The sequence below is a fragment of the Maniola jurtina genome, chromosome 21 (assembly GCF_905333055.1).
Source record: "Maniola jurtina chromosome 21, ilManJurt1.1, whole genome shotgun sequence".
Lineage (NCBI taxonomy): Eukaryota > Metazoa > Arthropoda > Insecta > Lepidoptera > Nymphalidae > Maniola > Maniola jurtina.
The window spans coordinates 4,490,589-4,503,669 of NC_060049.1; the positions used below are offsets into that span (position 1 = coordinate 4,490,589).

General features: G+C 41.4%; 2 protein-coding genes across 2 annotated transcripts in view; both read left to right on the forward strand.

The window, feature by feature from the left end:
- Nucleotides 1–13,081, forward strand: part of LOC123876322 (neuropeptides capa receptor-like) — a 40,081-nt gene that overhangs the window by 7,591 nt on the left and 19,409 nt on the right. The window lies entirely within an intron of this gene.
- On the forward strand, nt 1,912–3,527 carry LOC123876323. Its single transcript, XM_045922551.1, has 3 exons — nt 1,912–2,183; nt 2,783–2,953; nt 3,220–3,527. The coding sequence occupies exons 1-3, from the start codon at nt 1,962–1,964 to the stop codon at nt 3,289–3,291; spliced, it is 465 nt and encodes a 154-aa protein (XP_045778507.1). The 5' UTR covers nt 1,912–1,961; the 3' UTR covers nt 3,292–3,527.

The following is a 13,081-nucleotide window of genomic DNA, read 5'->3' on the forward strand; positions in this document are numbered from 1 at the left end:
CTTGGGGCTTGTTTAGTTGGGACTATAGCAGTTGTTATGCTATTGGACTTGACTCGAATAAGTCGCACGTGGAAAGATCTAGGAACCCGCCGCATTAATATTCTAAGGAATAGTAAAATCCCTACCGTTATTGAAAGAGTGAAGGAAGTCACAGCCGAGGGGCCCAAAAAAAACTATTTGCTTTATTACTTTTTAATTAAATTATAAAAAATTAAAACTAATTTACAATTAGAACTTATTCTATAGCTACGCGATGTAACTGATAGAATTTGGAAACTATCGCTACGCGATGTAGGTGATAGAATGAATTTTATTTTATTTCCATTTTTAAAGAAAACTAGAATTTGGGTCGCGGTTGCGAAATCGCTGACTCCGCCGCTCGTGTCTTGAGGCTGCATCATGGGTCAGCGCTATACGTGGAGCTATGCGATATAATTCCTCCACCCTGAGATCAGCAACTATTTGAGAACGCTGTGATAAAATGTTGCTGGAAGCTGCTCTCGAAGTCGGCTGGGAGCTTCATCTTCTTGGTGATCCTTTTCCTGATTGGTATTTGTTCCAGATTTGATTGCGGATCTGCTTTTATATCGGCGAAACATCATGATACCACAGATGAGTGCAAGTGTACTTGATAGTATGACGTAGAAGGGTATCGTCGTATGATAAATCGTTGTAGATTCTTTTTCCATGTGCAATGTTGGCTGGAGCATAACTTTACTCTGAATAGAATGCAGGTTTCTTAGGTCAATCGACTTCATACTTATGTGGTCAAGGCTTGTCCGTTGTAGTTCCTTCTCAAAGTTGATGTTCAAGATTTTAAGGGGTTGACCCGTAATTTTGTCTTCCGTGTTACTTATCGAAAATCTTCCTGTGTAAAATGCAGCCCACAGGGATCGTGGCTAAAAAGCTTCCATTTAGCGTGATGAAGTCTTCTCTATTACATATGGTGTGAACTTGCGTAGGGCGTGGAAATGATAGGATATAGTGTCGTCCATCCAGTTCTTCCATGGCTTCTTGGGAGAGGGTTATAGTCGTCATACCGCAGGTGTGTTCCAAAGTTTGATTTTGAAGTAAATTCTGTGTACAGTTGTAGAGGCATGCAGCCTCTTTTAAGACCGGCAGCTGCGAAGAAAGCAACACACTTTGCAGCTGTCAGTTAGAGAACACAATTTGAATTAGGAACGATTCAAATTATCTTGCTGGCCTGGACGAACCCCGGGCAGCGAATTCAACCAATTCACTTCTGATTATCAAGACCGAAACACCTCGGTTTTCTACCACAGTTTTAATTGTAACCCAAGCACATATTGTAAATACAGCCCAAGTAATACAAGTTAATATGTAACGGTATTTTTATTTATCAAGTTTATCTATCATACGCTGCATGGCTGCTACATATTCTGGTGACCCCGCAAGCATATGGGTTACATATTCTGGTGACCCCGCAAGCATATGGGTACATATTCTGGTGACCCACAACAAGAACACGTAAGCATATGGGTATTGCTGCCATAACAGTTGGCTCGCTACAACTGAACCTTTGAACCCTTTGGACCCGACACGCTGGTTCATACTTCATACATGCCTCGTGAGGACATATCCGAGGCGCCCTGAGGAGGATCCAGGTTCTATAAAAACATTACTTTGTTCTTCTATGTGCAAAACATATTCGAACAATTATTTATTATTATTGTGTCATTTATTTTTCATTTTTTTTGGTGAAAGACATTTTGGAGTGACAATTAACTTTTTAAATTTTAAAATCCTTATAAGAACTCTTCTATCTACACGCATATAAACAATAGAGACATTAAGTGACTTTGAACTTTCAAAAACTTAAAAACTAAATTAAAACGTTAAAAATTAGTGTCATAATATTTGTAAACATTTTAAATTCTATTTTGTGTATTTTTTATGTTGTGATTCTTTTCTTTTCCGTGTAAGGTTTTCAGCTGCATAAAATGGATAAAAAAGTCAAAGAGTTAGAGGAGGAGAAGGCAGCTCTGTTAAAAAAAATTAAGGACTTAGCAGGAACCGCCCTACCTCTGATGGAGGAAAACGAATCGCTCCGTACCAAATTGGCTAACGCATCGGAAACCCCTACGGAGCATTCTAAAATTTGTAAAGTTACGGCAAAACTTCCTCCTTTCTGGGTGGATCGCCCCGTTGTTTGGTTCGCCCAGGTAGAGGCGCAATTTGAGATTTCAGGGATTACGGTAGACCAAACAAAATTTAATTATGTTGTTGCTCAGCTCGACTCACGTGTCATTGGTGAGGTCGAAGACATTATAACTCATCCCCCGCCTACTGACCGTTTCGCTTTCTTAAAAAAGGAGCTCATCCGTCGGTTGTCGACGTCAGAGGAGCAGAGGGTCCGACAGCTTATTAATGACGAAGTGCTAGGAGATCGTAAGCCGTCTCAGTTTCTTCGCCGTTTGCGTTCCCTGGCCGGTCACGTACTTACCGACCAGAATATTTTGCGTCAACTTTGGATGCGCCGCTTGCCACAACATTTGCAAGCCATATTAGCTGCGCAGTCCGAAATTTCATTAGATAAGGTTGCCGAATTGGCAGACAAAATTTTAGAGGTCTCCCCTGACATCAGGGCACCTGCTACTTCTGCTAGTTTGTCTGATCCCAGTGTGTCTTCGCTTCTTAAACGCATTGAGGAGTTAACTGAACAAGTTGCTGCGCTTAGCAGGAATAGGGATCATAGACGTACGAGGAGTAGATCTAGAGGTCGTTTTTCTAATAACAATTTTAAATCAACTTCTCCTCACAGATCACAGAGAAATGGTGGTGGAGAGATGTGCTGGTACCATCGAAGGTTTTCTTCACGTGCCCTGAAGTGCATCAAACCATGTTCCTATACAGGGCAGGAAAACGCCAAAGACAGTCAGTAGGGGCGATGCCTGACTGTCCAGTTGATACTCGCCGGTTATTTGTCACTGAGGTTAAATCTAAATTGCGTTTCTTAATAGACACTGGCTCTGATCTTTCGTGCTACCCGGTGACTTGGATTGATCGACCTCCTAAGGCTACCGAGTTTACCATGCGCGCCGCAAATGGCAGCGATATTAAAACATATGGTACAATTACCTTATTATTAGATTTAGGCCTTCGCCGTGAATTCAAGTGGCACTTTATAATATGCGATGTTAACACCGCTATTATAGGGGCCGATTTCTTGTCATATTTTAATTTATTGCCAAATTGCAGAAGCGGTCGGCTGATCGACAACACTACTGGTCTTTCTCATATGGCATCCATAACTGCAGATGGCCATGTTAGCGTAAAGACCGTAAATGGTAAGCATGAAATATTATCTAAGTTTCCTGCTATTTTAAGGCCTCCAGGCCCTGTGCGTGATATCAAACATACCACGGTGCACTACATCCGTACGACGGATGGTCCGCCGGTATCGTGTCGTCCACGTCGCCTGGGCCCACACAAATTAGCCATCGCAAAGAAGGAGTTCGCAAATATGATTGCATGCGGCTCTGCTAGACCTTCCGATAGTCCCTGGTCTTCAGCTTTGATTTCGATTACCGGGTGAATTTTTCAACCCGCCTACTAATGATCGTGTTTCTGACCCGGCGTACTTCGCTGATAGGCTTCGCAATTATATGTCAGAGTTATCTCCGACTCCATCGTCGAGACGTGGTAAAACAGTTTTCTACATTCCGAAGGATTTATCCTCCGCTGATTACGTTTTCTTGCGTCGAGGAACAATGAAAAGGTCATTGGAACAACCATACACTGGCCCATACAAAGTCTTAGAACGTGGTGAGAAGAATTTTAAAATTGAAGTGAAAGGCAAACCAATGGCAGTTACCATTGATCGTTTAAAACCGGCTTATATCTTTCAACCTCAACAAGCCGCTTTGCCTTCTCAAACTTCTCATCCTTCTCCACCTTCTCACCCTTCGCAATCGTCTCAACCTTCTGTCACCACTCGTTCCGGTCGTAGGGTTCGCTTCCTCGTACCCTATCAAGCTGCTTAGCAAATAATTTATTAATTTTTTTTATTTTCTCTTCTTTTTCACTCCGTAGGGGGGTGATGTAGAGGCATGCAGCCTCTTTTAAGACCGGCAGCTGCGAAGAAAGCAACACACTTTGCAGCTGTCAGTTAGAGAACACAATTTGAATTAGGAACGATTCAAATTATCTTGCTGGCCTGGACGAACCCCGGGCAGCGAATTCAACCAATTCACTTCTGATTATCAAGACCGAAACACCTCGGTTTTCTACCACAGTTTTAATTGTAACCCAAGCACATATTGTAAATACAGCCCAAGTAATACAAGTTAATATGTAACGGTATTTTTATTTATCAAGTTTATCTATCATACGCTGCATAGCTGTTACACAGTCCGAAGATGTTCGAAGCTGATGACTCTTCTTTTCGCAGAGGTACCATTGATTATTGTACTTCGGGCATTCAGCCTCCATGTACAAGAACATATGCCTGTTGGATAGGATGTAGGGAGAGGGCGGAAGGAGAGCCTGCATGTTTCTATTTGGGAATACAGCTAGCTTATATAAATCAAAGGACTCTACCGATACTATATAGGCATTTTAAAACTATAACTATTCATTTACCACAGTAATACTAACTGCCTTTATAATTCCCTATAACTATTCTAATCTAAAGGTTAAAATCCGAAATGCTCCTTATTAAGGATCCTACTCCGTCTATGAGACCTCTTTTTTGAACGATTTGACTCTAGAATTGTCAGCTGGATCAACATGTTGTCCAACTTGCCGTAAAGATGTTTTAATCGATTTGAAATTGTTCACATAAAACGTGGGTGTCATTTTACACGGTCTCAGGTTTTACTGTCTGAGTCACTGTCATTTGAACGTTAGGAGGGTCATTCGGATGAAAAGTATACTGTAATAATTTAGGAATTCGTTTAATTCTATGTTTTATTTTTTTAGATATATAGATGTGGATCGGAAGGTCGGCTAGGACTTTGTCCTGGATGTATCGTGGACCTAATTTCTGATGGATTGTAGAAGGGTTGCTTACGACTGTCAAATGTAATTGTCTGTGGAACTTGTTCAATGGTTCGTCAGTTAAAGGTACTTGTAGGATTGGGTTGTCCCTATTGATACTCGTATGAGTATTTTCTATAGATGAGCCTTCTGTAATATGGTCTACCGAAGGATTTGCTATAATGGAGCTAGTCTCCTCGTTATGGATTTGTATTCGTGACAGGGCGTCGGCGTTGGTATTTGCTTTCCCTTTTTTATATACTACAGTAAAATTATACTCGCTTAGTTTGAGTTTCCAACGAGTTAGTCGTGAGTTGGGTTCTTTCATGCTCATAACCCACTGCAAGGGTTTATGGTCGGTTATGATTTTGAATTTTCGACCAAATAAATAGGGGCGGAAATATTTTGTTGCCCATACGATCGCTAACAATTCCTTCTCGATGGTGCTATAATTTAATTCGGATTCATTTAAAGTTCTCGAGGCATAACAAATAGGCTTGTCGGAACCTACGGGGCCTTGGGAAAGTATTGCACCGATAGCGACGTTAGACGCGTCAGTCGTGAGAATGAAGTCCTTATTAAGGTCAGGGTACTGCAATATGGGGTCACTAGTTAAAAGATTTTTACATTTTTCGAAACAATTTACGTACTCAGAGTTCATAGTGATTTTATTTCCCTTTTTCAAACATTGTGTGAGGGGCTTAGTCAGTCGAGCAAAGTCAGGGATAAATTTTCTATAGTAACCTAATAGACCTAAAAACTGTTTTATTTCCTTAGTGGTTTTTGGGATTGGGTAGTTTTCTATAACTCGAATTTTGTCGGGGTTAGGTTTGATACCTTCCCTAGAGATAATGTGGCCTAAGTAAGCTGTCTCTAATTTTAAAAATTCCGATTTATCCATCTGGATCTTAAAGTTTGATTCCCTTAATTTTTTAAATACTTTTTCTAGGTTAACTAGGTGTTCCTGCAGGGATGTACTAAAAACAATTATGTCATCTAGATAGACTAAGCACACGGTATTTTGTAATTCCTTAAGGACGTTATCCATTACGCGCTGGAAAGTCGATGGTGAGTTTTTTAATCCCATCGGCATTCGTAAAAATTCATAGTGTCCGTGTTCGACATTGAACGCGGTTTTAGGGATATCCTCGGGGTGCATCTCTACTTGATAAAACCCACTAGCAAGGTCTAAAGTAGTGAAGTATTGGCAGTTACCAAGTTTGTCGAGTACGTCCGTAATGTTCGGGATGGGGTATTTATCGTCTAAGGTTTTTTCATTTAATTTCCTAAAGTCTACGACTAACCGCCATTTTGTTCTACCAGAGGCGTCTGCCTTTTTGGGAACGACCCAAATAGGTGAGCTCCATGCGGATTCCGAGGGTCGTATTATTCCTTGATCTAACATCTTTTTAATCTGGTCCCTAACCTCCTGTCTATGAACAAAGGGATAACGATAGTTTTTGCCATGTACTGGGATTTCGTCACTAGTTCTAATGCGATGCTTAATCTTGTTGGTGAACGTTAACGCTTCGCCTTCGATATAGAATATATCGGCATACCTAGAACATAAGATCTCTAAATTAGCACGTTCTTCCGGATTCAAGTGCTCGGTACGAAGTCGCGATAGAACTTCTTTCGCGCGGGATGATAGATTAACTTTTTGGAAAGTCTCTAAATTATAAATTTCGGTAGTAATCGTCCTATCCATGGAGAAAATAACGTCATGCGGAGTTGGGTTAAAGACCTCTAATATTCCTCGATTGTTTCTAACAGCTGTTAAGCAACTAGGTATAACGCAATTTGATATTACCTGCTCGGGAATTAAAACATCGCCGTCTTGACTATTAATAGGTAATCGGAGTAGTTTTGATGAGTTCGCAGGTATCACGTCTTCATAATAATTCACATTACGCGAATTATACATTTGAATAGGGTTTACGGCATTTTCTGTGTATAATAGTCTTTCTTTAAGGTCTATTTTAGCTGCCCACTGTTCAAGTAGATCTAACCCTATGAGTCCGTCAAAGTAATTATGAAATCTGTATATAAAGAATTTCATATCGGTCATGTCGTTGAACTCTGTGAAGGTCGGTATTGTAATCGAATAGTCGCTACGGGTCGTCGCATGCACATTAGTTACTTCAAATGGGTCATAATTTGGCGAAATATGGGGAAAATATAGCTCCACAGCTTCCGGGCTTATAAAGGACTGGTTAGCACCTGTATCGATGAGTAATTTAATAGGGGGGTTGTTAATTTGAATATATGGAAGCTGTCTTTGCGTTTGCATGTTGAGCTCTATTTTGGTCTTTTTAATTTGGGGGCTTTTTGAAAATCCGACTGGGATTTACTCGTCGAAGGTTTTTCGTCAGATTCTGAATGTGGAATCTCGTTAGTTGCGTCATAGTATGAGTTATTATCGGGGTCAACGTCACCGTAATTGTCGGGATCGTCGGTGTATGTAGCGTAATAGTCGTATGGTTCTGGGTCGAAATAATAGTCAGGGTAGTCGTCGTAGTAGTTTTCATGGAAATTAAACTCATGGACGTTCGTTTCCCGGGGATAGTTGTTTAACTGTGGCGTGAATCCACGGTTATAAAAGTTCGTGGGTGGTAGTTGTTTAGGTGTATAATTAACAACTCCACTCATGGGCTTTTGGAACTGATTTTGGTTCCTAGGGGGAAGTCTAAATAAATTACTCTTAAGATTATAATTAGGTGGCGGCGCACGGAACATTTGTTGCGTGCGAGTCGGATGATGTTGATTCGGCTGACCTACCTGGTTTTGTCTCCAAGGCAGCGGTTGCTGCTGTTGTGGCTGCAGGGGAACCTGCTTCTGCATTGGAGGCACAAATGGAGAAGAATGGAATGCTTTTGGTATTGGTGATGGGAACACCATAGGGTTCGCGGTAAGCGGCTTCGGTGTCGCGTGTTTTCTGTCGTTAAATGATTCATTCCTACTTTGCATATAGGTAGCATTCAATTCTTCTTGTACGAATTCTAGGGCTTTTTCGATACTGTCAGGACGCATGCAGCGAATCCGGGAGCCGAGAGGCTCTTTTAATCCGCGTACGTAAGCCTGCATAGTTAACTTTTTATAAAGAGCGCGTTTCGCCTCTACCGTTGAGGGAAGTGTCTCATGAAGTACTACGTAGGTCATAATGGTACTAAATAATGTCTGGCATCGTTCATAGTACTCTTGTGGAGTACTATTCCCTTGTGTCGCTAAAGCTAAATCATTGTAAAGCGCGGTCTCGTCGCGTTGATCGGAGAAGTTATTAATTAGGGCTGTCCTAATTCCTATCCAGTTGTCTGAGATACCATTTGAATTTATGAACCTCGCCGCCGGACCGGTGACATTGTTGAGGATACAATTGATTAGACTTAGGTTAGTGAGTTCGGACCCGGGTTCGGTTCCTATGTAGTGACTCACTAACTGATCACAAATACTTATAAATCTAGGTAGAACGTGCGGGTTCCCGTCGAATTCGGGAACTACGCGTACGGCCTTAAGTATAGTGTCGGGGTCGTGACACGCCATGGTCGCTTCCCTTATGGACTCTAACCTACTTATATCTAAATTAAGTCTACGGGAGGTCCTACTCGATGCAGGCCCTCCTGGGTTCGATTTCCTAGGATGGAAAATCGTGGGAAATTATAAAATAGGGGGAGTAAGGACACAGGCAGTTCTATGTACTTACATAAACATTTCCTCTGGGCTTGAATCGATTTTCGGATTCTCCTCGGCTCGTGCTTGTAGGTTCTTCTGTAGGATCTTGAGGAAGTGGTCACGACACGACGTGCTTCTTCTTGAATATCCTACCCCTTTTAGACTGCGCCAGTGAAGGAAGTCACAGCCGAGGGGCCCAAAAAAAACTATTTGCTTTATTACTTTTTAATTAAATTATAAAAAATTAAAACTAATTTACAATTAGAACTTATTCTATAGCTACGCGATGTAACTGATAGAATTTGGAAACTATCGCTACGCGATGTAGGTGATAGAATGAATTTTATTTTATTTCCATTTTTAAAGAAAACTAGAATTTGGGTCGCGGTTGCGAAATCGCTGACTCCGCCGCTCGTGTCTTGAGGCTGCATCATGGGTCAGCGCTATACGTGGAGCTATGCGATATAATTAAAGGGGCTACGATCAATGAAAATACGATATCACATTTTCCTAAATTAAAAATTTCCTGAACTATCTATCACTTTCAAAACTTTGATTCCTTTATGACTAAGATCGACTCTACTTGATTACTTCCAAAGTAGGTAATAAAGGATTTCGCCGTGGTAATAGAAACATAAAAACAATGTTATTTTTATTAGTATTGATAGCCTATAAGTATATATATTGACCTAAACGAAACGAATTAAAAAAATGTCTGGCATCAATATACTTATTCAAATATAGATTTCAGTATATTGTTCCTTATGCAAATCTAAAGCTAATTGGCCTACGAGCCCTAGACCAACGATTTCTATGTAGTACCATTACCAACGAATAGGCGGATCATTCTAAAGAAAAATTCTTGATGCCCATTGAAGTCCTAATGAGCTTTCACTATTGAAATTACTAATACATACTAAGTAATTTAATAATAAGTACGAATAGTTACTTATATAGTTAGTTAGTTATATACTAATTTAGTTCAGTGACCCAGAGAAAGACGTTGAACTAAATGAGTTTAGTACAGGACTCAACTAAATACCTGAGGCAGAGGCACCAGGGATGTCGAGAGCGCTTTGTCAAAAGCATAACCTTCGGCTTCTTTCAATCGAATTTTAGGTTCATCCTAGGCTATGCCATAGTTTCTACTCCAAAGCCGAAACCCAATTTTACTTTCGGCTTTAGACTATAACATCATATGGTATGAAAAGACCAGGACTTAAATTGTTTAGGCCTTAACAAAATAACAGCGTTGTGTCCTAGTGGCTACATTTTGTACCCACAACATTTAGCTGTGGTCGGGCCCTTTCATTGGCATGTCGGATCGAGCCGAGGATTGTTTAAGAATTGATGAAGGCAGGTGAAGATCCTTAGGGTCTGCTTCGATCACTAGACGATCTTCAGACGTGTTAAGGACAATACTTCCGTTTACTGCATGTCACAACTACCAGCGTAACTAGGTAAACCTAACCTAACCTACCTAGACCGGCTCCTCCACCCCTTACACCGGTCCCAAACCAACCATCTAACCTAACCACCACAATAACAACTCGTTTAACCAACAGAACCACTTTAGGTAACCACTACTCTAAAACCTACAGTACGACAGACTATTCCTACTGATGGAGTGTCCTCGGCAACAACCGGACGAATAATGCCTCGCTACGCACAGCGTGTCTGTTTTTATAGTCCAACGACGATAGTGGGGAGATGACGTAATGCTCAGTGAGCAAAGTGTTGACAGCTAAAAGTCGGTACCGCCGACACGGCCATTCTGACCTGCGTACGCCCTCGTACGCTAAATGTCACAAAGCATGTGAGGACAAAACCATAACCACAAAATCACTATACCGCTCGTCTATCCTGACTAGCAGTTAACTGTCAATGAACATCTTTCTCATTCTAAACCTGGACATCAATGTCCCCTCAACCACTCAACACTAGTGGACCGGACATCAGCGTCCCCTCAGTCAGTAAACCTCCGTAAACCAGAAACATTACAATAATTAACGTACAATGCTATTGGTTATGATTCTGACCATCACGGCTTTTTCTAGGGCTCTTTGGCTTGGCTAATTCATCACATCTCAACACTTAGGAAGTTGACACAACCAACCTAGGTTAAGAAATCACTTTCAACTGATCATCTGTCTAAAAAATAGGCTAACACTGCGAGAAGAACCAAAACCTAATTACAAGAACTCATCTACTGACATGTCGCGACGCGAAAGTTAGTTGAACCGATTCTAAACTACAGTTCATATGACTAGAGCGCAATTGTTATTGCAACTCTTAATCAATCATTATTCAAAACGAATTTACCACTGGTTCGGAATGCCACAACCTAACGAGAAGAACCAGCAAGAAACTCGGTGGCGTCTAACTGAGTAATTAATTTCTTGGCATCTAACTGAACTTAAAAACAAATTTTTTTTTTTTTTTTGGTTGTTGTTAAGGGTATGTGGTTAACTGTAACTGTGCGGTGTCTATGACAGTAAAACTCTTTTAACATCGTCGCGTCACGGCCATTCTGACGCGCGACCGTCCTCGGGAGCTAGCTGGTGACCGGTCCGTCCCCACCGTCCCTGATTCATGGATTGTCCGATATTGCTCGTGCGCGTTCGTGCTCGCCTTCGTAAATCAGCGCCGACATGGCCATTCTGACCACAGGTCGCCCTCGACCTGCCAAAGAAAAAAAAAAGAACACAGTACCGTTGTACGAAACAGATTACGCACGGAAGCCCTCATCCTCGTTGGACACGACTAATAGTGAAAGTAAGGAGGCCCCTGTCCTCAACTTACGTCACAAAACACAAAAGTAAGGAGGCCCCTGTCCTCAACTTACAAAACACAGAAGTAAGGAGGCCCCTGTCCTCAACTTACGTCACACACACAAACGTCACAAAATACAGAAGTAAGGAGGCCCCTGTCCTCAACTTACGTCACACACACAAACGTCACAAAACACAAAAGTAAGGAGGCCCCTGTCCTCAACTTACGTCACACACACAAAGCGGCAATATTAAGATTTTGAAAAAGTGCAGATTACCTGTAGCTTTCACCTCCTGGACTTGAATCAGATGTCCTTGTCTTTGTCACCATTAACCACTCGTTTCCAGATATTCCAAGCTTTGGTAATTGATTCACGTATCTCCAAGAGTTTTGGCTCGACCTTGCAACAAGCCAGCTATTTTCTTCGATGTGGTTAGGTGGAGCTGAAGAGGCTCCACGGTTCATCCCGCTTCTGATGTCGGATCGAGCCGAGGATTGTTTAAGAATTGATGAAGGCAGGTGAAGATCCTTAGGGTCTGCTTCGATCACTAGACGATCTTCAGACGTGTTAAGGACAATACTTCCGTTTACTGCATGTCACAACTACCAGCGTAACTAGGTAAACCTAACCTAACCTACCTAGACCGGCTCCTCCACCCCTTACACCGGTCCCAAACCAACCATCTAACCTAACCACCACAATAACAACTCGTTTAACCAACAGAACCACTTTAGGTAACCACTACTCTAAAACCTACAGTACGACAGACTATTCCTACTGATGGAGTGTCCTCGGCAACAACCGGACGAATAATGCCTCGCTACGCACAGCGTGTCTGTTTTTATAGTCCAACGACGATAGTGGGGAGATGACGTAATGCTCAGTGAGCAAAGTGTTGACAGCTAAAAGTCGGTACCGCCGACAGGCACGACACATTTTAGACGATGATTGAGTTAGATTTTAAGTATTGTCTGATAATTTATGTTGTGTAAATAAATAAAGCAAAACCGATTCAATTTTAAAGGAGTATTAGTGCAGGTAACGTTATCATAAAACAACGTCGTTTATAAAACCTCCTCTTTTGATTCCGATTTCTTAATCGGAGGGGGTCTCTCCGTCACTCGCTCCATACAAATGTAGTTCGTCTCTCAATTGGAATGCTAACCAATCATACTCAATGGAATTTTGTAGAAACGTTCCGGGAACTAATATCTATGCCTGTGGTTTTCCAGATTTCCGGATTCACGGTCTTAAAAATTCACATACAAATCTTTGAGCCCCTGTAATTTTAAAACTACATATTTTTAGAAAAATCTAAAACACCACATGCACAGATATTAGTTTCTAGAATATGTCTGCATAATTTCATGGACTTTGGTTGCTTAAATATTCAAATGAAATTGGGGCTACGATTGCATGGAGTAAGTGACGGAGAGAGCCCTGTTAATGTCAAACACAACCAAGAAGCTCGAAGCTGTCGTCGACACCAACGAGGTCTTTGGGTGTTAGTTACCACGCGTATAGGTACGTACCCGGTATCACACACACAGGTTTAAGAATTGGTATTCACTTTCTGAAGTTCTAAATTAGAACTTCAGAAAGTGAATACCAATTCTTAAACCTGTGAAACCTTAGAACTTT

Bases quoted from the DNA above. Each gene is read 5' to 3' on its own strand.
- LOC123876323 (XM_045922551.1), top strand. From the start codon at position 1,962: ATGGATAAAAAAGTCAAAGAGTTAGAGGAGGAGAAGGCAGCTCTGTTA. The intron at 2,184-2,782 runs GTAGAGGCGCAA...TTCTCCTCACAG, and splicing joins CCGTTGTTTGGTTCGCCCAG to ATCACAGAGAAATGGTGGTG. The intron at 2,954-3,219 runs GTTAAATCTAAA...GCCAAATTGCAG, and splicing joins GCCGGTTATTTGTCACTGAG to AAGCGGTCGGCTGATCGACA.